This window comes from Micromys minutus (genome assembly GCF_963924665.1).
Source record: "Micromys minutus genome assembly, chromosome: 22".
NCBI lineage: Eukaryota > Metazoa > Chordata > Mammalia > Rodentia > Muridae > Micromys > Micromys minutus.
This window is the reverse complement of record NC_137957.1, coordinates 26,549,883-26,576,965: the sequence shown is the minus strand read 5'-3', so window position 1 is coordinate 26,576,965 and position 27,083 is coordinate 26,549,883. Positions and strand designations below refer to the sequence as shown.

Sequence of the window (27,083 nt, the reverse complement as noted above, 5' to 3'; positions counted from 1 at the left end):
CTGGTGAGAATGTGGAGAAAGAGGAACACTCCTCCACTGTTGGTAGGGTTGTAAACTGGTAAAACCACTCTGGAAATCAGTCTGGTGGTTCCTCAGAAAGTTGGACATAGTGCTACCTGAGTACTCAGCTATACCACTCTTGGGCATAAACCCAAAAGTAGATCCAATATCTAACAAGGACACATGCTCAACAATGTTCATAGCAGCCTTATGTATAATAGCCAGAAGATGGAAAGAACCCAGATGTCCTTCAACAGAGAAATGGATAAAGAAATTGTGGTATGTATACACAATGGAGTACTACTCAGTTATTAAAAATGAGTTCGTGAAATTCCTAGGCAAATGAATGGAACTTGAAGCTATTATCCTGAGTGATGTAAACCAGTTAAAAAAGAGCAGTCATGGTATGTACTCACTGATAAGCAGAGACTAGCCCTCCTCCTGCTTGCCCCTCCAAGATCAGAATAACCAAGAAATCATCCACAGAACTTATGAAACTCAAAAAGAAGGAAGACCAGTATATGGATGCCTCAGTCCTTCTTAGAAGGGAGAACAAAACCGGGGAGAAAATACAAAGTCAAATAGAGGAGCAGGGATTGAAGAAAAGGTCTACGGAGACTGCCTCACCTGGAAAACCGCCCTATATACAGGCACCAAACCCAAGCAATATTGTTTACTGGCAGGTATCAAATAAGGATGTCTCCTCAGAGGCACCCCCAGAGTCATATAGATACAGATGAGGATGCTTGCAGATAAACATCACACTGAACACAGGGACCCCAATGAAAGAGCTAGGAAAAGAACTGAAAGAGCTGAAAGGTTTGCAACCTCATGGAAAGAAAAACATCATTAACCAGACAAGGCACTGAGGTGGAGAGGGTGATTGGGAGAGGGAGCACCTTCATGGAAGCAAGTTGAGCGGGAGGAGGGAGAGGAGTGGAGGAAGGAGCATATAAAATTTGAAACATAAATACAGAGAATATCCTATAAAACTTTAAAAAGTAAATAAATAAAATAACCAATGAAAATGAAGTAAAATAAATTGAAAAGACCCATAACCAAGTAGTGCTTAGAAAAAGAAGTGCCCAACTTGGTAAAAAGTATACGGCTTTTAATTAGTGGTTGTGTTTTAACATAATGAAATAAACAAAAAATGAATGCTCTTCTCATATTAAATGACCCATTATCATAAAATTTTTCAGTTCAAATGACATATTATGCAGTTAATTTTCTAAGGCATTACTATAGCTCTAACTTGTTAAATGTCACATTCTATGATGTTACATAAACTTATCTTAAAATATTGAAAAAAATTTAGAAAAAAATGTCTATTATATTTATTCCCTTCATCAAAATGACTTTCAACTCAGACTACAGACATACTGAATTTCTGACAGGAAAAAAAATGTGCAACCAAAGAAAATAGGTATTTGCAGTTAAAAAAAAAGTTTTCTAGAACATTCCTGCTGAAAACTCAAAGCACTAGATTAAGATTTGCCTTCTTTCTGCCAATATTAATTTATCAGATAATCTACAGTTCAGAATTGAGTGTGGTTTCAGTAGGCTTTCTACTTTAGGGACTCACACAACCACAAGGCTACAATCAACAAACCAGTGAGGATTTAATTCATCTCAGTCTTTAGGAATTTTGAGGATAAGATGAGGATCCTATGTCCAATTAGCCTGAACTTAGTGTGATTGGCCTATGGGATGATTATTGCCATGAGATATCAGCTTCTGAACAAAGTAACTTATAAAAGAGAGAGTGGGAAGACAGGAAAAATGAGGGGGGTAATTCCTTTTCTAACTACCTTAGAAGAGAGATCCCATGACTTTTGACATATTTGTATGAGATTTAGCCAAGGATAAGCAATTAACAAACAACATGCTTCCTGGTTGGTGGGGTGGGGCAGTAGGGACAACCTCCTTGAGAGAGGGGTATGAAGGAAAGGGATGTGAAACAATCAGAGGATGCACAAAGAGGAAATGAAATGTGGAGTATAAATAAATAAATAAATAAATAAATAAATGATTAAGTGAATAAATGATTAAGTGAATAAATAAATAAATAAATAAATAAGAACAGGCACTCAGGCCATCTGCCACCAGGAACAGAGGAGATCAAGGGACACAGGCAAGGTACACAGGAGAAATGAGAACCAATAACTGAAAACAAGACCACTTATAATTACAGACAACAAGATGGCAAGAGGAAAGTGAAAGAACTTACTCCAGGGAAACCAAGACAACCTGGCAACACCAGAACCCAGATCTCCCATCACAGCAAATAGTGGGATGCCAAATACTCCAGAAAAAGAGGACTCAGACCCGAAATCCTACTGCAAGATGATGATAGAGATTCTTAAACAAGAATGGGAAGAAAAGCATAAGAAATAGAATCTTTTAAAAAAGAAACAAGATAAACACTCAAAGAAATCAAAGAACTACAGGAAAACAGAACCAAAGAGATGAAGGAATTGATGAAACAATTTAAAATGGAAATGGAAACAATAAAGAATCACTAAAAGAGACAACCCAAGAGGTAAAAAAAAAAACCTAAAAAAAAAAATTAGGTCACAGATGCAAGCATCTCCAGCAGACTACAAGAGATGGAGGAGAGAATCTTGGGGGCCAAAGACAACATTGAAAACATAGACTAAACAGTTATACAAGATGCAAAAGCCAAAAAGCTCCTAACCCAAAATGTTCAGGATATCCAGGACACAATGAGAAGACCGAACCTAAGGATAATAGGAATAGAAGAGGGCAAAGAATATCAACTAAGAGAAACAGTAAATATCTTCAAAAAAATCATAGAAGAAAACTTCCCTACCCTTAAGAATGAGATGACCATGAGCATAAAAGAAGCCTACAGAACTCCAAATAGAGTGGACCAGAAAAGAAATTCTGCCCAATGCGTAATAATAGAAACACCAAGTGCCCAAAGCAAAGAAAGAATACTAAAAGCAGTAAGGGAAAAAGGTCATGTAACATATACAAGCAGACCAATCAGAATCACACCCGACTTCTCAACAGAGACTATGAAAACTAGAAGATCCTGGACAGACACCATGCAGAACCTAAGAGAACACAATTGTCAGCCCAAGCTGATATTCCCAGCAAAACTCTCAATCACCATATATGGAGAGACCAAGATATTCCAGGACAAAACTAAATTTATACAAGATCTGACCCCAAACCCAGCACTACAACAAGTTATAGGTGGAAAACCCAATACAAGAAGGGAAACTACATCATAGTAAAAACAAGAAAATATCTAAACAAGAAAACCAAAAGAAGAAAGGCACAGGCACAATTCTACCTCTAAAAGCAAAAATAGCAGGAAACAGCAACCATTATTCCTTAATATTTGTTAACATAAATGGACTCAATTCCTCAATAAAAAGTATAGGCTATCAGACTGCCTACATAAACACAATCCAGCATTTTGCTGCATACAGGAAACTTATCTCAGAGACAAATACAGACACTATCTCAGAGTAAAAGGTTGGGAAAAAACCTTCCAAGCAAACAGCCCCAAGAAGCAAGCTGAAGTGACCATTCTAATATGGAATAGAGTAGATTTTCACCCAAAAGTTATCAAAAAAGATAAGGATGGACACTTCTTACTCATTACAGGGAAAATTTGTCAAGAGGAACTCTCAATCCTTAACATATATTCTCCAAGCACCCATATTCAAAAAAGATACCCTACTAAAGCTGAAAAAACACATTGTTCCCCACACAATAATAGTGGGAGACCTCAATAACCCACTCTTATCAATGGAAAAATCATGGAAACAGAAACTGAACAAGGATGCAGTGAAAATAGCAGAGGTTATGAACCAATTGGAATTAATAGACATCTACAGAACATATCATCCTAAAACAAAAGAATACACCTTCTTTTCAGCAACTCACAGCACCTTCTCCAAAACTGACCATATAATCGGTCACAAAACAAGCCTCAATAGATGTAAGAATATTGAACTATTCCCATGCATTCTATCAGATCACTATGGTCTAAGACTGGTCTTTAACAACAGCAAAGACAACATAAAACCCATATACACATGGAAACTAAACAATGCTCTACTAAACAACAACATGGTCAAAAAAGAAATAAAGAAAGAAATTAAGGATTTTCAAGAATTTAATGAAAACGAAAACACAACATACCCAAACCTATGGGATGCAATGAAAGCAGTGCTGAGAGGAAAACTCATAGCTCTGAATGCTTCCAAAAAGAAACTGGAGAGAGCAACAACTACCAACTTGACAGCACAGTTGAAAGCTCTAGAACAAAAGGAATCAGATACACTCAAGAGGCAAGAAATAATCAAACTCAAAGCAGAAATTGACAAAATAGAAACAAAAGTAAATAAATAAACTATTCAAAGGATCAACAAAACCAAGAGCAGGGTCTTTGAGAAAATTAACAAGATTGATTAACCCTGAACCAAACTAATTAGAGGGCAAAGAGTGAGAATCCAGATTAACAAAATCAGAAAATAAAGTGGAGGCATAACAACTGACACTGAGGAAATTCAAGAAATCAGATCCTACTAGAAAATCCTATATTGAACAAAGCTGTAAAATCTGGAGGAAATAGATGAATTCCTAAACAGATACCAGATACTAAAGGTAAACCAAGACCAGGTAAACCATATAAATATTCTCATAACACCTAAAGAAATAGTAGCAGTCATCAAAAGCCTCCCATCCAAAAAAATGTCCAGGTCCAGATGGGTTCAGTGCAGAATTCTGTCATACATTTATTGACAACCTAATACCAATACTCTCCAAACTCTTCCACAAAATAGAATCAAATAGAACACGCCCTAATTCATTTTTCGAGGCCAAAATAACCCTTGTTCTCAAAGCACACAAAGATCTTAGAAAGAAAGAGAACTTCAGACCAATTTAACTTATGAACATTGATGCAAAAATACTCAACAAAATCCTTGCAAACTGAATCCAAAAACACATCAAAACGATCATTCACGATGATCAAGTAGGCTTCATCTCTGGGGTGCAGGGATGGTTTAATACATGGAAATTCATCAACGTAATCCACCATATAAAAAAATCAAAGAAAAAACCACATGGTCATCTCACTAGATGCTGAGAAAGCATTTGAAACAATTTAACACCCCTTCATTTTAAAAGTCTTGGAAAGAACAGGAGTCCAAGGCACATACCTTAATATACTAAAAGCAATATACAGCAAACCAATAGCCAACATCAGTCTTAATGGTGGGAAACTTGAAGCAATCCCACTAAAATGAGGGACACGAAATGAGCCCTCACACCTGATTTTTGACAAAGGAGCTGTAAACATTCAATGGTAAAAGGACAACCTATTCAACAAATGGTGTTCGTCCAACTGGCACTCAGCATGCAGAAGAATGAAAATAGACACTTTCTTATCTCCTTGTACAAAACTAAAGTGTAAGTGGATCAAAGATCTCCACATTAAAGCAGTTACACTGAAACTATTAGATGAGAAAGTAGGGAAAACTTTAGAACACATAGGCACAGGAATAAATTTCCTGAACAGAACACCAATGGCTCATGCTCTAAGGTCAAATATCGACAAATAAGACTTAATGAGATTGCAAAGTTTCTGTAAGGCTAAGGACACTGTCAAGGAAACAAAATGGCAGCCAACAGATTGGAAAAAGATCTTTACCAACCCCACATCAGATAGAGGCCTAATATCCAAGGTATACAAAGAACTCAAGAAGCTAGACACCAGAGAATCAAACAACCCTATTAAAAATGGGGTACAGAGCTAAACAAAAAGTTCTCAATTGAGGAATATCAAATGGCTGAGAAGCATCTAAGGAAGTGCTCAACATCATTAGCCATCAGGGAAATGCAAATCAAAACAACCCTGAGATTCCACCTCACACCAGTCAGATTGGCCAAGATCCAAAACTCAGATGACATCAGATGCTGGCGAGGATGTGGAGAAAGAGGAACACTTCTCCACTGTTGGTGGGGTTGTAACTGGTACAACTACTCTGGAAATCAGTCTGGCGATTACTCAGAAAACTGGAAATAGTACTACCTGAATACCCAGTTATTCCACTTCTGGGCCTATACCCCAGAGAAGTTCCAACATGCCAAAAGACACATGTACCACAATGTTCATAGCAGCCCTATTTATAATAGCCAGAAGCTGGAAAGAACCCAGATGTCCTTCAGTAGATGAATGGATACAAAAATTGTATATTTACACAATGGAGTACTATTCAGCTATCAGAAACAATGAGTTTATGAAATTCTTAAGAAAATGGATGCATCTAGAGAATATCATCCTGAGTGAGATAACCCTGTCACAAAAGAACAGATATAATATGCAGTAACTGATAATTGGATGCTAACCCCAGAAATCTCTGAACACCCCATAAACAACTCACAGATTATATGAAGTTCAAGAAAAAACAAAGGCCAAAAAAAAAAAAAAAAGGAAAGAAAATGAAAAACCATTATGTTTAATCTTTACACACCAAGAATACTTTGCTCTATTTCTAGGTTACATCTTGTTTTACATGTACTTTATGTTCATTGTAACTTGTAAGACTTTAATGCATACTATCATTTAAAAAAATCAAGTTCGGACAAAAATGTATTCGTATACTTTTATGCAAAAATACTTAAAATCTGTACATTTATCTTTGTTTTTTTTTTAAAATAAAGTTGTTCAATTTAAAAATAAATAATTAATTAATTAGTTAAATAAACAAGTAGATAAATAAAATTTGAAAAGAAAGAACACACATTGCAAAAGGAGAACATTTGGGGAATTTAAAAGTATTCCTTCATAGTTACCAAATAAAAAATTATTTTTTGAAATTGTCATATGATAGTACTGTATTACTTACTTTACAAACTTCCTCTTCCCCTTAACCTTATCCTTGGTCACTTTACATACACACACACAACCCTCCCACACACACACACACACACACACACACACACACACACACACACGAGTCTAATTTATGTTGCTTTTGTTTATATTTGCTTAGAACTGACTACTTGAGATCTGATAACCTATCAGGGAGTTGTCTTTGAAAAAAAAAAATGTCTTCCCAATCTTAGCAGCCATTAATGGCCCTTATTTCTTTGCCTGGTGATAGGGTGGGGGCTTAGCAGTGCTTTCATTGTGTTCCATAAATTTGGGTATACTGTGCCTTCATTTTCATTAAATTCTAAAAAGTTTTTAATTTCATTCTTTATTTATTCCTTGACCAAGTTATCATTGAGTAGACAGTTGTTTAGCTTCCAAATATATATGTGTGCTTTCTGTTGTTTTTATTGTTATTTAAGACCAGCCTTATTCCGTTGTGATCTAATAAGATTCATGAGATTATTTCAATCTTCTTGTATCTACTGAGGCCAGTTTTGTGACTAATTTTATGGTCAATTTTTGAGAAGGTGCCATGAGGTACTGAGAAGTATATTCTTTTGTTTTAGGATGAAATATTCTATAGGTATCTGGTGAATCCATTTGGTTCATAACTGGTAGTTTTACCTTGTCTCTGATCAGTTTGTTTCCATGATCTTTCTATTTTTGTGAGTGTGATGTTAGTCTTCCACTATTATTGCATGTGGTGTCTCAGGTAAAGCAGGATAGATCCCATATCCAGGCTCATTGAGTTCATAGGTGATGTGGGTTTTTGGGTGGTGGATAAACCTGTGTTCCTGGTTGGGGCAGACCACCTGTGTGACAAGTAAGCTGTAGGCTCTTAGGGAGTCGTGGTTCAGACACACCTGTCTCCCACACATTCAGGTGGAAGTACAGATTGGCAGGTCAGTAGGTTCCCTTTTACATTCTTAATCATTATCCTTATAACCTCAAATACGTGTAGCTTTCACTTTTCATCAAAGAAGGGTCAAGATCTAGCAGAGACCAAAGATGATCTGAATAGTATTATAACTTTAGCCATCACAACCCTTCTTTTCTTTTCCCCTCCTCATTATGGAATTCTTCTTATGTCCTATTCCACTGTGATTAATGTTTCCTTTCAGTTATTATCCACCAATATATTTTTATTGACGTGCTCTTGTTATCCGCGAAAGGCTCTTATCTACATTGTCTAAATAATGAAATAAATTCACTTCCCACTTCTTAATGACTTTGCAGTGAAGGTGTTTAACTTTGGGGAGAATCTGTTGGTATAATTCTCTTGAAGCCTGGGACTATTTCTTGTAGTGAAAATCACATAATTGTTGCTAAGATCTCACAGCTTTAGAACAGAAAGGGATAAATCATGAAATTATTACTACCCACAAATAAAAATTCACAGAGTTCTCAAGAAGAAACTATAATTGTAGCTAGAGATGCAGTGGGTCAGAAGTTAAGAGCCTCGTTGTTCTTGCAGAGAACCTGCATTTAGTTCCCATAACTTGCATAAGGCTACTCATAGCTAACAATATGTATTGCCTACTCGTCACCTCTGTGGACATCTAAACACACACACACACACACACACACACACACACACTCACAAACACACACACAACTTCCTGATACATATATGTACATAACTTAAAATAAAATAAAATGTATTTTTGAGAAAGAAATTAAGTATTCTACATACCTATAGAGCAGAACATTCATCCACAGTCAGAAATTTTTATTTAAGTTTTTAACAAAAGAATATATTGAGAACCTGTAATACAGAGAATTGTGTGAAACTGTTAAGAGAGATAAATTATGCATGGAAGAAAACATATACTCTAAGATAAGGTAATATAAATAAGAAAACAAGTGATGTGGAAATTCAGTAGATGAACTGGACATGTCCACTAAGTAGTTTCAGATGGTGCCATTTTATATGGGATTTGAGATATTCTTACACAGTTTTTGAGTTCAGGACAAGTTTATCATGCCTTTTATTTTTAATTCGATTTATTTATATATTAGAATTCATAGGACTTCTTACTGTCTACTTTTAATATTAAAGGAGATTTAACAGGCAATATTAAGGATTTTGATTTATAGAGATTACTTAAAATAACTTGAGTCACTCCATTATATTCGTAAGGGTTGTTAAAAGGAGAAAACAAGATGGCTAGAGTTAGAAATAGGATCCTTTTTCATGATTGAAGATGGAGATATAAGCCAAGGAATGCAGGTGGTTTCCAAGAGCAGGGGATGGCAAGAAAATTATTCTGCTCTGAATACTTAAAAAAGAAACACAACGCCTTAATTTTCCAGTCTTCTATCCTCCCAAACTGTAGACCGTATCTTCACTGTACATAGTAATTTTACACAAGTGACATACAACAGAATCTGCAAGTTGAAGGCACAGTATAAATTCCATAGTTTCTGTTAATGATTTATTGTGCTAGTGAGAAACATGCATCTTTTCTATTTGGCTAACTTTAAACAATAGGATTCCAATTTCCTTGTCCTGGCACTACTCCAAACAGTAGATTTGCTGTTTAGACAGATGTCTTATCTGCTTATGTGGCTACATCAGACACTGTCGATTACAATTGGAGAGCAGCTACACTAACTCCTTATTACAAACTGATAATAACAGTTACATTTGAGAATATTAATTAATTAAAACATGTTTGAAAAATAATAAGAGACATTCAAAGTAAATAATATTCCAAGTTAATCTCCAAAAATTACAGAGTAGCTTGAACATTGAAGCTTGATTTTTTATTTATTTACATGGGTAGAAGAAAACAAGTTTGTCTGTAGAACACACCATTACTATAGAACATTCTGTAACTGATGTTAAATTTCCATCAATCTTTATTCTGATAATCCTATTTTATGCTTTAGATCCAGTTGGTTTAATAATGTAGAGTTACAGCTCCCATTCATTTCATAGTTTTAAAAGATGTGCTAATGATACTGAAATCATTATCAGGAAAACTTGTAACAGCTCCCTAAACAGAAATATGCATATCATATGCCCAACTGTTATTTATTATAATAATCTTCCAATTTAAAAACTGCAATAAGGAATTGAAATATAAATTCACCTCTTGTGACTTCAGGTCTGATTTGTTTTTCAGAAATGATATAGCAATAGAAAGTTATTTTTGTTCTTGTTTGTTCTGTTGTTTGCTTTGTTATTTTTTGTTTTGTTTTGTTTTTATGCCAATTGTCTTACATATAAATTCAACTTTGTTCAAAAAAAGTTTTTGCTTTTGGATATTGCCCAAAGCTTTCCTCTTACTGTCTAGCTTTATCTAATTTTGCTCTATTTTAACTTGCAAAGTTAAGCTACAAGTATGTAATTTATCTGAAAACCTATCTCTTGACTAGCTTCTCTAAAAGTGTGAATCATGTGGTTTTGAAAATTCAGCACATGTTTTTCTCTTTTCTCAGTTCAAATACTGTTCCTGCACTTTTCACTTCTTCAGATAGTTAATACACATTACCATTGTTTCCCAAGTCAGTACAGCATCTCAGCAAACCATTCCAATTCCTCCTATACTCCAGCTGATTCCAGAGCTCATGGCCATGAAAATGCACTGCCTCGAGACTTAGTGTCTGGTTTTATATCATTATTAGTTAGTTGTATACCTGTGTCAAGTCATTAAACTCTAGAAGTCCCAGACTCACCATCTTGGAAATGTGAGTCAAGAGAGATGAATTGCTGCTTCATGAAGCAATGGAGAACTTCAGATGGTGTTTCAGTGCAGACCCTGTCAGTCAGTGCTCATTCCTGTTATCCAACTAGCTTCTGTGGGAATTCAGTATGTATACTAAACAAGAAAACAAACAAACAAAACACCACTCTGGAAATATGAAAAAACTAAACCACTGTCACCCTATACATTTGACTCCAACAAGTGCTGTGTTTTCATTTAATACTTCATTATCAGAATTCCTCCACATGTTGTTCTGTGCTCTGCCTTAGATTTTTTTTTTTCATTTGAATTGATTTTTTCCCTTTTGTTGTTCCTTTTTTTAACTTTATTTTAAAAAACAAAGATAAAAGAAAAAAATTTAAAAAATTTTTGCATAAATGTATACAAATACATTTTTTTCAGTGCTTGGCTTTTTTCTTTTTCTTTTTTTTATTTTTAAGGTTTGATACTCTACATTAATGTCTTACTAGTTACAATGAGCAAAAAGTACATATAAAACAGGATGTAACCCGGAATTAGTCAACGTTTTCTTGGTGTATGAGGATTGAGCATAATGTTTTTTTGTTTTCTTTTGTTTTCTTTTCTTTTTCTCTTGAACTTCACACAGTCAGTGACTTGTTTCTGGGGCACTTCGAGCCTCTGAGGTTAGCATACCACTATCAGTGACTGCATATTATGTCCTTTCTTTTGTGACTGGGTTATCTCACTCAAGATGATATTCCCTAAAGGCAACCATTTTCTTAAGAATTTGGTTAAGTCATTGTTCCTGATAGCTGAATAACATAACATCATTGTGTAAATGTACCACAATTTTTGTATCCATTCATCTACTGAAGTACATCTGGGTTCTTTCCAGTTTCTGGCTATTATAAATAGAGCTGCTATGAACATTGTGGCGCATGTATCTTTGTTGTGTACTAAAGTGTCTCTGGGGTATATGCCCAGAAGTGGAATAGCTGGATCTTCAGGTAGTACTATGTCCAATATTCTGAGGAATCACCAGACTGATTTCCAGACTGGTTGTATCAGTTTACAACTCCAACAACAGTAGAGAAATGTTCCTCTTTCTCCACAACCTCGCCAGCATCTGCTGTCATCTGAGTTTTGGATCTTGGCCAATCCGACTAGTGTGAGGTGGAATCTCAGGGTTGTTTTGATTTGCATTTCCCTGATGGCTAAGGATGTCTAGCACTTCCTTAGATGTTTCTCAGCCATTCAATATTCCTCAATTGAGAATGTTTTGTTTAGCTCTGTACCCCATTTTTTAAAAGGGTTGTTTGATTCTCTGGTGTCTAGCTTTTTGAGTTTTTTTTTATAGCTTGGATATTAGGCCTATATCTGATGTGAGGTTGGTAAAGATCTTTTTCCAATCTGTTGGCTGCCCTTTTGTTTTCTTGACAATGTCCTTAGCCTTACAAAAACTTTGCAATCTCATTCCTACAGCTGATAAACAAGTTCAGCAAAGTGGCTGGATATAAAATTGACTCAAACAAATCAGTAGCCTTCCGATATTCAAAGGACAATCATGTGGTGAAAGAAATTAGGGGAAAGATACCCTTCACAATAGTCACAACAACTATGAAATACCTTGGTGTGACTCTAACTAAGCAAGTGAAGGACCTGTATGAGAAGAACTTCAAACCTCTAAAAAAGAAAATCGAGGAAGATCTCAGAAAATGGAAAGATCTCCCATGCTCATGGATTAGAAGGATCAACATTTTGAAAATGGCCATCCTACCAAAAGCAATCTACAGATTCAATGCAATCCCCATCAAAATTCCAACCCAGTTCTTCATTGAGTTGGAAAGATCAATGTGAAATTTCATCTGGAATAACAAAAGACCTAGAATAGCGAAATCCATCCTCAACAACAAGAAAACATCTGCGGGAATCACTATCCCTGACCTCAAGCTATATTACAAGGCAATTGTGCTGAAAACTGCATGGTACTCATACAGAAATAGGAACGTGGTTCAATGGAATAGAATAGAAGATCCAGAAATGAGCCCTCATATACATGGTCACCTGATTTTTGACAAAGGAACTGTAAACATTCAATGGTAAAAGGACAGCCTATTCAACAAATGGTGTTGGTCCAACTGGCACTTAGCATGCAGAAGAATGAAAATAGACCCTTTCTTATCTCCTTGTAAAAAGCTCAAGTGCAAGTGGATCAAAGATCTCCACATTAAACCAGATACACTGAAACTATTAGATGAGAAAGTAGGGAAAACCTTAGAACACATAGGCACAGGAGAAAATTTTCTGAACAAAACACTAATGGTTCAAGCTCTAAGCTCTGCCTTAGATTAAAATAGAAGAATTATCTCAAAGATTGAATTCCATACTTCAGATGTGTTACTTCGTGTTGGTTAAGTACACAAAGTAGGTTTGTGAACTGACTTCTTTGTTATGATTCACCACAACATCCTTAGTGTTATGAAAGCTTTGAGTTGGTCTATTTTCCCATCATTTTCTCCCATCCTGGATTCACAATATATACTAAACCATTTATCTTGACATGAGCTAATTATAGTACTGGAATGCAATTCAGATTTGAGTTGTTCAAAGCAACAGAAAATTATTTCTTACTTTTTAGGGCTTTGAGCAATGAGATTTTGCTTCTCCAAGTAAGATGTATTCTTTTTGATTGCATATTTTCTATGTCTCTGTTCCCTAAGGGATTTACCCTGTCACATCACCAAGGAAGCACTAACAGCTCAAACCTCATTAAGAAATTCAACTTTGTTTTTTGGATGTTTGCCTTAGGAGATGGAATTTTTTTCTTTATGAAAGATTGTTTTATTAAGCAGCATGTGGAAAAAAGAGACTTATTCCTTTAAAAAATTGTTTTCTGTGACCCATTCCTTTTGCTGTGAACTTACAAAAAATATTACATAAAAGTAAACGTTGTTGATACTAGTTTAATATCTCTGAAGTATATCCTTATACTAGGCACCTTTGCTTGGTAAATGGCTTACATATTGATTTTTTAATTGTATAATGGTGTTACCTATTAAGTCTTTTTAAAATGTTTTCCTATGAGCCATAAAATCTTTGGTATGTATAGAGATGTACTGCTTCAAGATGGGCTCACACAGAGCTGAGTGCATTTCTCTTGAGTGGATGTCTCCTTAGTGAATTATGAGAGAATCTGAAGTAGACTAGGCTTGGAGTTATAGCACAGGGGCTTCAGAGCATTTTCCTACATTCCAGCTGTGTGACCTTGGGAAGGCAATTCATTGTTTTGCTCATTTCTAAATTTAATGAGGATTCATTGTGTAAACGCAGTAGACTCGCTCTATACTTCCCATGGACTGCATTTCTAGAAAAGTAAGCAATATTTTGCCACAACTATCTGGAGTGTCAGATATTTTATCAGAATGATAGTGCATGAATACTCATTCACTTAGTCATTCTGCATTCAGCCCTACTGAACTTCACTGTGTTGATCTTGGTAGAGGCTCAGGGAGTCATTCATCCATTACTGCACACTGACAAACTAAAGGTTTTTATATACTTTATTCTTTTACATTCAAAGATTGCTATAACTTACAGCTACTCACCCTTCACCTGGACCTGCCAAACACTCCATACATCTGTGAGATACAACTTTATTATTCATGCTTCTTTAAATTTCTGTTTGAGTTTAACCTTTTTCTCTTAGTTGAGACATTAGCTGATTTATGCACGGTCACTTTGGCAATGAACCATATTTGGAAGTAAAGTAAGTCAGTTAATGAACTAGAAAGGTGCCTGCGGAATGTGCACCTTGTACAGAATAAATGAAAATATGCAAAGAACTTAATACAGAATCTATAATTGGGCTGGTTTGTAATTAGTAAATTTGTTAAGACCAATATGATTTGATTGACACAAAAGACAGGGAGCATTGCCAAAGGTGGTGTTAGAGAAAATGTCTGAATCAAGACCACACAAGGCAAGGCAGAGCACAATAATAAGCTAAGGTTTATTCTAAGATTTTTGAAAAAGAAACAGAAATTGGTTTTGCGTAATAATTTAAATACTCAAACTTGAATTCACAGTAGAGAATGTAGGAAGCACTGGGAGATAAGAGCATGTCCAAAGATTATTATTAGATTGCTGCTTATATTGCTGAAGAAATCCAGGAGATCAATATACTAGTGATGATAGGAGCTGATTAAGTTAAAAGTCTTTCATTAAGACCTTTGCAGTAGAATTTGATGGACAGTTTGTACTGCAAAACCAGTTGTCTAGTGTCCAGCAATTTCATCCATCTCTGAGATTGGAGAAGTTGATGTTAAATATGATTTGACATTTTGTCAGAAGATAAACTAAACCTGAAGATAAAGGTTCAGAGTGCATTGGGGTGAAAGAGATGAGAGTTCTTTTGCTCTTACAGAGGGTCAGAGTTCACTTTCTAACACCCACTCATATGGGGAGGCTCACAGAAACATCCGCTTCAAGAAAATAGAAGCCCCCTCTTCTGCCTCTCTGAACACCAGTATATATGTTTACACATAGAGAGACCCTCACATAGTAATAATAAAATTAGAATTCTAATAAACTTTTGAAAGTAATTTATCATAAATAATATTTGAATAATAGTACAAAATAAAATTATGTAAAGCATAAAATTCCAAATACTAAAGAAGGGATTTCAGTAAAGACAAAGATGATGATGATGATGATGATGATGATGATGATGATGATGATGATGATGATAATAAATAATTGTAGTAGTAGTAGTAATAGTAATAATAATTATAAAAGATTATTGAAAGAACATTTTCATTGAATTCAAATACCAATAGGCCCTTGGGAACCTTGATAAAAAGTGTTGAGTTGTATACAAGAACTTCATTAAGAGGAAATGGAAAAGAAGTGAAATTTGAAATAATTATTCCATGATATAGAAATATTCAATTTTAATCTTTCCATAAGTATTACTATGAAGTAATATGAAAATATAGCTGTTCAAAAAAGTGTGGTTATTTTACTACTTACGTTGACTTCACTGATGTCAATAGGCTTTAGATGGATTGCTTAATGATCTCTGATAGACTCCATATTGAAATATGATGCCATTCCTCAGCCAACCCCTGCTATAGTCCCAGACTATAAATATGCCTACATTACTTTACTAGTTTCCACAGAACAATATATAACAAAGTACATGCATTCATAGATAACAGGCTTTATTTCACACATTCTGGAAACTGGAAGTCCAATATCAATGTGATGGCCGCCTAAGACTCCTCTGAAATTTCACCCCTGGGCTTGGAAATAACCATTGTGCGGTGCCCTTCTGTGGACTTCCTTCAGTGTACCTGCTCTCATTGCCTCCTGATTTCATGACAACACCATTGTATCAGATTACTATCATGAATTACTACAGGCAAAGTTTATTTTCTATCAATTTTACATATTAAGGTAGTAAAGATTGGGAATTTCAACATGAATTACAGATTAAATAATATAATCTATCACATTTATGAATCTGAAATTTTACAATGCTTATTAATGTAAATAATCACCATACTTTAAGTAATTTTACATCACATGAAGTGACTTGTAAAAAAGGTAACAATAGATGTTCATTTAAAAGGCTGCTACTATGTACTAAGGTAATCAGGGTTCAATGACTTAATGACTTAGATAAAAATAAATTCAACAGGATATTTGTGCTAGATCGTTTTATGTCAACTTGAAATAAGCTGAACACATCTGAATGGAGGGAGCCTCAATTAAGAAAACACCTCTGTAAGATATAGCTGCAGTGCACGTTTGTAGGGCATTTGCTCAATTCTTATTTGATGGAGGAAGGCCCAGCCTATTCTGGATGATGCCTTCCCATGGCTAGCAATTCTCATTCTATAAAAGAGCAGGCTGAGCAACTCGCAGGGAGCAAGTCAGTAAGTATCACCCCTCCATGGCTTCTGTATCAGCTCCTGCCTCCAGGATCCTGCTCTCTTTGATTTCCCATCCAGACTTCTTTCAAAGATCAATAGTGATATCAAATGTAAACTAAATAAACCCTTTCCTCTCAAAGTTTCCTTAGCCATGGCATTTCATCTTAGCAATAGCAATCCTAACTGACATATTATTCATAATTTTAATATTTTCCTTTGTATTGCCTTTGCTATCTTTTTTCCTGTAATTGAATAATTATGTTTTTTAACAGATATTTAAGAAAAATAGAGAATAGCCTAGAAAAGTCTTCATATTTCATGTGAGGACAAACTGACATCAGAAACAAATGACTGTCAGTGAAGACCACATGATTAATCTCTAGATAGCTATGCCAAGGGAAAATATGACAATGTTCCAATTAAAGAAAGATTGACTCCATACAGCTAAGTCAAGAACTAATGATTAACCTTACACAGGCATTACATTTCTTGAATAATATGAAGCCACCATTATTAACTTTTCTGAAGAAAAAGATTGACAAGTTAATTGATAACTGTTAGACATTATGTGATGGCCTTGGTGAGGCACACAACAAACCGTAGGATATTCTATCACCCTGTGAAAACAGTTTGTTATTTGCCTGCTTTATGAGGCATTATTACAACAGTAAATTCAAAACATTTTATCACTGTGTTTATGAGTTTTTAAAAATCAAATATCAGTTCTTTAATAAAGTTATACAATGATTTTTGATCATATTTACCTTTCCAAATTCACCCATTTTCACTACTGCCTTAGCTAGGGTTTAATTGTTGTAATAAACATTGTCACCAAAGCAATTTGGGAATCAAACGGCTTGTTTCTTTTTTCTTTTTTTAAGTGAACAACTTTATTTTAAAAAACAGAGATAAATGTACAGATTTTAAAAGCACTTTTTCGTAACAGTATATGAATATATTTTTGTCAGTACTTGATTTTTTAAAGGTTTGATAGTATGCATTAAAATCTTACTAGTTACGAGCATAAAGTACATGTAAAACAAGATGTAACCTGGAAATAGTCAAAGTTTTCTTGGTGTGTAAAAACTAGACATAATGATTTTTCTTTTTTTGGCCTTTGTTTTTCTTAAATTTCATATATTCTGTGAGTTATTTCTTATAAGACCTTACAGACATCACTGAAAGGAATCAAGGCAGGAACTCAAGGCAGAAACCTGGAGTGAGGAACTGACACAGGGACACTGAAGGAACACTGATTACTGACATGCTTCTCATGATCTGCTCAGTTTTTGGTTCTGTAATACCAGGGACTGTGGGACCCGAGGTTGGCACCTCTTATCTTGAATAGATTTCCACCATATCAGTCATCAATCAAGAAAATGCCCATACATTCATTGCCCACCAGAAATCTCTTGAGGGCCTTTTAACAATTGAGACTCCCTCTTCCCACACAACTCTGGCAATGTCAAGTTGACATAAAACTACTAGCAGCTAAGCAGTGCCAAAAGTTCTTCAGGTAGGAATGAAACTTCCTGCCCATGTTTCTCCTTGCTCTTCTATGTTCATATGCATATATGTTAATGTGTTTAGATAACAAAACAGGCAAACATTCCAAAGATTTTATCTTCATATATAAAAATTCCAAAAATTATTTTAAACTGGCTTTTGAAAAACTTGTTATGTAAAAGCAATGACAGGAAAAAGAAAAATATAAGGTGCTTTGTCAGAAAATAAATGAGGCTGAGATGGGTGTGAATATGGCCTATTGTAATATTAATATTATCCTGAGGGAGGTAACCAAGTCACAAAAGAGTACACATGGTATGTACTCACTGATAAGTGAATATTAGACAAAAATCTCAGAATACTCATGATACAACTCACAGACCATATAAAGCTCAACAAGGAAGACCAAACTGTGGATGTTTCAGTCCTTATTAGAAGGGGTAGAGAGCAGAAGGGATGTGGGAGGAAGAGAGGAAGGAGAGGGAAAAATTGGCTGCAAGATGAGGTATGAGAGGAGATGGAGGTGATATAAAAATTAAACAAAATAAAATTGTAATCTTTATTTTAAAATTATGAAAACATTATGGGAGCACCATGTTTTGTAACTTGGGTATTTGATTCTTCAGAGTAATGTTTGTGGGTGTGAGTTGCTCTGATGCTGTTTGTATTTGATGCTAATTATGCTTCCTCAAGAGGGTCTGCCTAGGAAGAGGAGTGAATCACATACTCAGGTGACTTCATGGAACCTTCTCCCCATCAAATTTGATAATTAGGCAAGAGCTGGTGATTGGGCAGGGGAAAGGAAGGTGGAGCTGAAGAGATGGGGAGAGAGAGAGAACACAGGGAGAAGACAGAGGAAGAGGAGGTTGAAGATGGAGCTAAAACACAGGGCATAATGAAACTGCAAGTTCTAAGGGATCTCATAGCTGGGGAACAGAGTAGTCAGTGGTAGATCTGCCCAATCTAAGTGTGCAGCTTCTATTCATATTAACTGAGTTGTGTTTTCTTTGCATTGGATTATTTGGGTTGCAGAGGTTACTGCAACAGTAGATGGCAATATCATATTGAAAAGTCAAAATGTTAGGGTCCAAGAGTCACTTACAAACTACACAAACACTGATCTCAGTCAGAAAGTGATGGTTTATTGAACACACACAATAAGACTGATTAAGCAAGGCCATAACTCTGAATTCAGGGGCTGAGGCTACCAACCCAAACATTTTTCTATGTCAGCCTATAAAGGACAAACCCACAAAATACACAATGAGCTCATACAGAACTCCTGAAAGTGCTTCCTCGTGGTCAGCCCTGACTGAAGCCATTTTACACATCTTAGACAATTTGTATTGACCTTCAATTTGATGTGTCCTACATGAAGCTTATAGTTGTGGAATTACTTAAGAATAACACACCTCATAACATACAGCATAAAACAGAGTGTGTGGTCAGCATGACCTTCCTCTGAGTCAAGGTATTTTTCTGTGTCAATGCCTGGCAAGCATATTACAGCAACAACATGAAATGATAAAACAGTTGACAGGCATGGAACAAATTAGAGACAGCTATGATGGGGGATAGACCTCGAAGAACATATTGTAAATACCTTTTCATGCTCAGGGTCCCTTGAAGTAATCAATATATTTTACCTATTTGTTTCACTACTATTAAGTAAAAATTTAAAAAAATCACAGCTCTTATCCACAAAGTGATCAAGAGATATTTATTCAAAAGCCAAATTTGAGTGACAGTTGCTGGGAACATGGATTTAAGTTACTCGGGCTACATAATCCAATGTGGAGGCAGTCTCATGAGTTTTTATGGTAACAGACTAAAACAAAAAGTTATAGATCAAGGAATTTGCAAAACATATTGGTAGAGATGCCATAAAATTAGGTTATAGAAAGATGGGGCATTCATCTGTCTTGGATGTTATTTGAAAACTTGTCAAATAAATCAAAAGATTTGATTATGACAATACATTTCTATAAAGGTAATATTTTATTTACAACTTTATTTAAAAAACAGAGATACATGTACAGATATTTTAAAGCATTTTGGCATAAAACTATATGAATATATTTTTGTCAGTACTTTATTTTTTTAAAGCATTGGGGCAATTTTTGGTAGTTCAAAATCATTATGTTTAATCTTTACCGACAAAGAAAACTTTGACTATTTCCATGTTATAATTTGCTTTATATGTACTTTATGCTCATTGTAACTAGTAAGATTTCAATGCATACTATCAAACCTTTAAAGGTAACTATTATTCACCATACGTAATTGTTTCAGAGGATTATTGGTAAATAAGCTGACACTTCCTAGTACTTCCTAAACTATGACTGGCTGGTTTACTGGCCCAAACTCTTGTGCAAGCTGACTGACTCAAACTGGCTTCTCTTGGATTCTTATGGAATTGCTCTGCTTGGCCTCAAACTAACTCTGGCTATCTGTTCTAATCATCTGACTCCCTCTGGCTTCTTCTGTTTTCACCTGCAACACCTCTGTGTAAAACTGTACCAGTAAAACAGCCTCTCTCTGCATGAATTGAACTCAACTCAATTGTACTGCCTGCACTCTGCTCTGGGCCACTCTTAGGTAGCCTGTCATTCCTGTCTATTCTCATAAGAGTTAGACATATACTACATCTGAATCAGTCCATCAAATCTTTCTCTGTTTATGTTCCTCTCAATTAGGCATCACTTTAAAACATGGCTGCTTCTTTCTACAAGCTAACTACAACTTTATTGTTAGGAATTAAAGGTGTATACTAAGGACTAGTTTGTGTTTCAGCCAGAAAAAAACTATAATCTAGAGAGTGTCAGATCACATCTACCCAGAAGGTCTGTGGTTGTGTTCTCTTTATAAAGCAGCCATGTTGTTACATTAAAATTTATCTACCTTTTCACTCTTTCTGCTTGAGCTAAAATTAGTACACAGTTTATATTTACAAAAGAAACAATTATCAAACCCATAAATTTAACAGTTAAAATGTCATTATAAAGACCCATTGATGTAATGAACCTTCATAACTGCAGTCCTGATCATTTATCCTGAAGGAAGAAAGTCCATTTCAGCATTGAGGTCTTCCATTCTGACAGTCTGATCTGCCTTTTCACATCTGGTTTGTTGAGCTTTCCACATGTAGGGTTTCAGCTATCTGTGTCATCTGGATTGCTGCTTTTCTGCATCCCTTCCTTCTATGAACCATGCCTTTCATGAGGAAGGAGATCACATTTGTTTCCATTTTGATAGAACCCACAGTCTTTCATCACCTGTAGAAATAAAAACAAACCCTCTTACCAAATTTCCATTCGGAAGTTGAAACATCTTTAAAATATACAGGTTGATTTAAGGCAGTAGGTTTTTTGCTCCTCTAATTCAATGTACTTCAGTAGCTGTTATTCCTATATCACTGGCAATAAAAAAGTTTTAAATTAATAAAGCATTATTAAGTCCACTTCTGAGAGTTCTTATTCCCCCTTAATAAGTAGAAGTTTACCAAGGTGCAATTAGATTTTTCTGCATCCATACATATCAAGGGCTAAAATGTTTTTTGCCTATGAAGATGTCAGTGTACATATGGCTAGTAGCGAGATGCCTGTGTGTGTATGTGTGTGTGTGTGTGTGTGTGTGTGTGTGTTTATGTGTTTGCAGTTTCCTTTATGAGAGGTGATTTACAAGTTAAAACAGTTGCCAACTTGTTAAAATTTTGTGAGATTTTACTTTAAAACCTGGCATTTAATTTTAGTTTGTAAATGTTATAGGATTGATATCAATTACATCACAGCCCCAGAACTGATATGACAGGTATTATCATTTCTATAAATCTCACTGTCTATAAAGCTTATTATAGTATCTTTCATTTTTCATTCATAATGACTGTGACATGTATAATGATTACTTACACATTACTTCAGTGCCTGTTATTTTAAAATTGAGAATTGATCTTAGTACTAGAATAACTGATCAAGTCATATCTTCTAACATTTTGCACATGTATTAGTAAAGTAGACCATAGTTAATTTAAAAGTCTTGTGGATGAAATAACATCATGAAACAATGCCCTTGGAAATATGTTAATTGAGATTATTTGTTTTGTTGTTCTGTGCTCTTTAACTTTTTAAGACAGAACATCTTTCTTTTTAATCTAGGGTCATTTTCTTTTCATATTTCAAGAACAATTTCTCACATTTATTTTTGCATTTAAATTCTGTAAAAAGTTAGATAAAATAATCAGATATTTTCATACAGTCTATGTTTTATGTTTTTTGGGATTCAATACACACACATACACACACACACACACACACACACACACACACACACACACACACACACCACAAATAATTGAAACACCCTAGTTTTGTTGCCAATTACAATACACTGTGTGACTGGGTAATCTTCATAATATTGAATAGTGTTAACAATCACTTCTCCCCTTTTCAGGACATTGAATCCCTGACAGGAGGGCTGACTGGTTCTAAGGGGGCTGACCCACCGGTAAGTTAGACCCTTAATTAGATATGTCTTGCATTGAACATAGAGTTTCTGTATACTATGCCATGTGCTAAAACTTATTAGAATATACTTAATGAGGAAAATAATATAAACTGTAAAGTTGGTTTCAATAGTGTTCTTCAGGTTCAAAAATGGTACCTTCTCAAATAATTAATCTACATCCAAACTGGTAGTACAGAAATGAAGAATAAGATTTCTAGCTTACTGGTGAACACTTGCTTAGCACACACCATGCCATAGATTCAATTCCCAGTACAAAAGAGAAAACTTATAAAATATTTTGTTAGAAATCATAAACCACTTCTAATAATAGTCTTATTAGCTTGAGAATTTATAATTCTAAATTTGACTATTTTTGGAATCTGGGAACTGCTGTACAAAGAATTAAGACACCAATCCAGTGCAACAGGGCTGGTTTATTGAATACATATCCCAAGACCATTTGATTGATCAGGGCCATAGCTCAAACTTGAAAGCTGGATGCTATTGCCTCGAACATTTTTCAGGGCCAGGTTTTATATATAAAAAAAGAACATTTGCACCCAGATATGATGCAGGAAGAACTACAGGGTGGTCGGCATTTTCCCAAGGTTTTTTAGTAGTTAAAATCTAACAGTTCAGGCTGACCTCTATTAGGATGGGTCATGAGGAAAGGCTACAGTTGAAAAGTTTTCAGTACTAGTAGTAACAGTACAGCAGCAGCAGCAGCAACAACAACAACAACAATAATAATGATGATGATGTCTTAGAATATATGATCAACTTGACTTTGTTTTGAATTAAGCTATTTATGTCTGACTATGGTCAAGCTGCATTTATGTCAAGATTACAGGATTTCTGGCAGGCACAGAACATAAGATTCACAGCTAAGCTAGTAGAGGGCAGGCCCCAACCAGTATCAGATTTTAATTTCACACTATTTTGAATTTACAGACAAAAATGACAGCCATGTGATACTTTGTTTGATTTGTTATAATATGTTTTGTTTCTATTTATCCCAAAGGTTGGTTACACACTTAAAGAATGAGTTATCAACTCTATAGGAAGGCATCTTTGTATATTTTCCATTTTAATATGTGGTATGCATATTTGCACTTGCATGTTTACATGTGTATGGACATATGTTAGCAGGTACATGGATATGAGAACATGTGTATGTGGAGAACTGTAGTGAATGTTATAAACAACCCTAAGTCACTCTTCTGTGATTTCAGTGCAGTAAGGTCTCTCATGGAAAGCCAGAAATCAGTCTTATAGCCATTTTATTAGCAAGCTTGCTCTGGGCACCCAAACTCTGGTCCTAATATTTGTGTGGGAAGGGATCAACCACTGAATAACTTCCCCAACCCTTGAGGGTAAATTTTTAATTCTAAGATAAGCTTGCTGTATTGGAACATTATAGCTTTTTTGTTGTTGTTCTGAGCAAATGATTTCAGCAGACATTAACTATGATGATTTTCCTGTGATTTCAGCCTTGAGAAATAACATTCAAAGTATATAAGTTAAGTAGTGCTTTATGCAGATTATGTTAGCAAATGGTTAATGGATGAACTTTTATCACTGTTTGATTTATGTAAGTATGGTTAGATTTAATGAGTATTATGCATGTGCTGGCTAGTTTTAGGCCAACTTGACACAAGCAAGAGTCATCTGAAAGGAGGGAACCTCAAAGGAAGAAATTCCTCCATAAAATCTGGCTCTAGAGGATCTTCTTAGAGATTGCTGTGGACAGACCACTGTGGGTGGTGCCTTTCCTGGTTCTGAGTTGTACAAGAATGTAAGCTGGGAAAACCATGAGGCACAGGAGTGTTAACAGAACTTCTCTAATAGTTCCTACTTTCAGGTCCCTGCCCTTCATGAGTTCCTGTCACCACTTCCTTCAGTGATGGGCCTTAGTGTGGCAGGCAGTGTAAATCAAATAAGCCCCTTCCCTACATATTGCAGTTGCTTCCTGACTAACATTTAATGCACCTTGTGACAAACTCTCATCTCAAAGACTGAGGCTCACAGTTTAATCTACAGACTTGTGGACCAAAATAAAGTAAGAAAACTTAAAGTTTGAACTAAATGTATTTCTAACCCAGGTGGTTTTATTTTTTCAATTTAAAATATAGCAAAATATATCATCAAAATACTAATTTCCATTTTTAACAGTGAGGTCAAAGTATTTAGAATACCATTCTATCAATTTTACCAACAAAATATTTATTAGTAAATGGTTTAACCTCACTTAACAAGTAAGATTGGAGGAGGATCCAGATCTGTGAATTGATGTCATACAGTGTAGTAGTTTATTTTTTTAATATAATAGGGCACTGAGAAATTTTGAAACACTAATGAAATAATTAGAAAATGAAAATTTTGCTTTAGGTGCACATAAGGATTAATTTTAAAGATTAAAACTATGAAACTTGTTTCATTTCAAAGTGTAGGGTGGTTTGATTAGTATATCCAATGATATTGCTGATAAAGTGACTTATCAGGTAAGACTATAGTTACAGGATTCTAACAATGTTTGATATTGGTATTATTATTATTATTATGATGATGATGATGATGATGATGATGATGATGATGATGATGATGTGAGTTAGTGTTTTTCTGTTGATTCCTGACTGTCCTAGAATTTACTTTGTAGACCAGGCTGGCCTCAAACTCAGAGACCTGCCTGCCTCTGCTTCCAGGTGTTAGGATTAAAGGCACATGCCACCACCAGCATGCTTAGTATTTTTAATAATAAACACTAAGTAAAATTTTTTTAAAAAGTCAAAAATCATCGAGTCTCTGTTTCATCAGTAAAGAGAAAATTAATATTTTTAGATGTAATTCAAGATTATTTTAGAATGGTTTTATTTTTTTCAAAAGTGTTTTTAAGGATCTTTTAAATATAGACTCTAGAAAAGATGTCACTAAAGATGGTGCTTCTGTTACTTCTAAATCTCAGATTTATTTTAAAATGATAATTCTTCTATTGCTGAGAAAAATGGCTGTTAAATAATAACTAAGAACAGTTTTCAAAACATTATCTGCTCTGCATTCAGCATATGCTTTCAGTACACAGAAATTAGATCACAAATTAATCACCATAAACATGCTTATGTAGGTACATGCTTAGGTAAAACAGTTACTCAAGCGTAATAGATAATTAATAACCACCAAAAAGCAATATCAAATAGCTAAATAATGGTCAGATGTTTGTTTCTCAATGCTGGTGATAAAATCTATAGTTTTGTGGGCACATGCTAAGTTTATGTTCTACCACCAAACCATATTTTCAATCAAAAAATCATGTCTTCCTCAACAACATATGTCTTTTACATCTGTATATTCAATTAAATGCGAATTAAATACATATGCAACAGTCACATAAGTTTTCTTGTGAATATCTTTAAACAGAGTATAAAAATGTCTATATAGAACATACCTTATAATAATATTAGAGATGACCTGTAATCTCCTAAAAAACAAAAAAGAAAGAAAGAAGATATACATAGGTAATATTCAAATACTCAGACTCTTTGAATGTAAATGTAAAGCAATTGACTACCTGTAGAATTATTGTCTCCTAATGCAGGAAATCTTAGAACCAAATATTCCTTTGGAGTTAGAGATGATTTCATTTCGAAATTACTACCAAAATTAAAATTTAAATTATTTTTTTAATTGAAGAACTTTATTTAAAAAAAAACAAAGATAAATGTACAAATTTTAAGCATGTAAATTATTAAGGATAATTACAGACCCTCAAGAGCTACCAGAACCCAAATGATAAAATTATTATCTTATTCATATACAGGGTGGACTGGGGATTAGGAATCTCATTTTAGGAATTGTCAGAGAACCAAGAGAATTTGAAAGTGAAGAACTAGGCATCTGGTATGCAGATAAATGTGTGTGCACTTCCCTATGGCACACACAGAATGATGTATTACTGCCATGAATTCTATATTGTGAGAATCTTGGCACACTCCTCAACTGCAAGCTAAATACAAGCCTGCAGGTGGGATTAGACAGGTGGACAACAAAAGGTAATTGTAGTGACACATATGTCAGCAGAATGTGTAATAGAGGACTGATTTTTATAATTTGGTTATATTCTGGAATACAGTTTGGGATATACTGTGTCAGTCAACTAGCATTTATATTATGGAAAAATATGATGTTTCTTAATGTCATTGTGAATAAAATCTGAAAAGAAGTGATGGGTGTCTAAATCTAGACTACAGGAGGCATGTTACTGAATACAGTGGAACATACATCAACATACGTGAGGCACACACAAACTTTTCATTCTACTCCGGATGTAATCGAGTTTTAAATCTGTCTCATTGCCTCACCCGGAAATCAGATCAAGAACACCAGTGGGAATGGGTTTCTTTTTTCTCCCTGGTAAGAAGTAAAATTTGTGTTTGCTGAATATTAGGCTGGGTTTATTTTTACTTGTTCTAAGACTCTTTTTGTTAAATGCCAATGGATCTCTTCAGTTCTGGAGTGCGATGAATTAAATGAGTCCCCATTCGTTTTGTCCTGAGC

The 27,083-nt window shown here is 34.9% G+C and overlaps 1 protein-coding gene across 8 annotated transcripts in view; it reads left to right on the top strand.

The window, feature by feature from the left end:
- PPFIA2 (PTPRF interacting protein alpha 2) overlaps positions 1-27,083 on the top strand; it is a gene marked incomplete at both ends in the record, with an annotated part of 426,677 nt that overhangs the window by 50,712 nt on the left and 348,882 nt on the right. For all 8 annotated transcript variants that reach the window (XM_080935708.1, XM_080935705.1, XM_080935707.1 and 5 more), the window contains one exon: positions 22,479-22,532. In XM_080935708.1, coding sequence (XP_080791834.1) covers positions 22,479-22,532 — 54 coding nt within the window. The remainder of the gene's footprint in view (positions 1-22,478; positions 22,533-27,083) is intronic.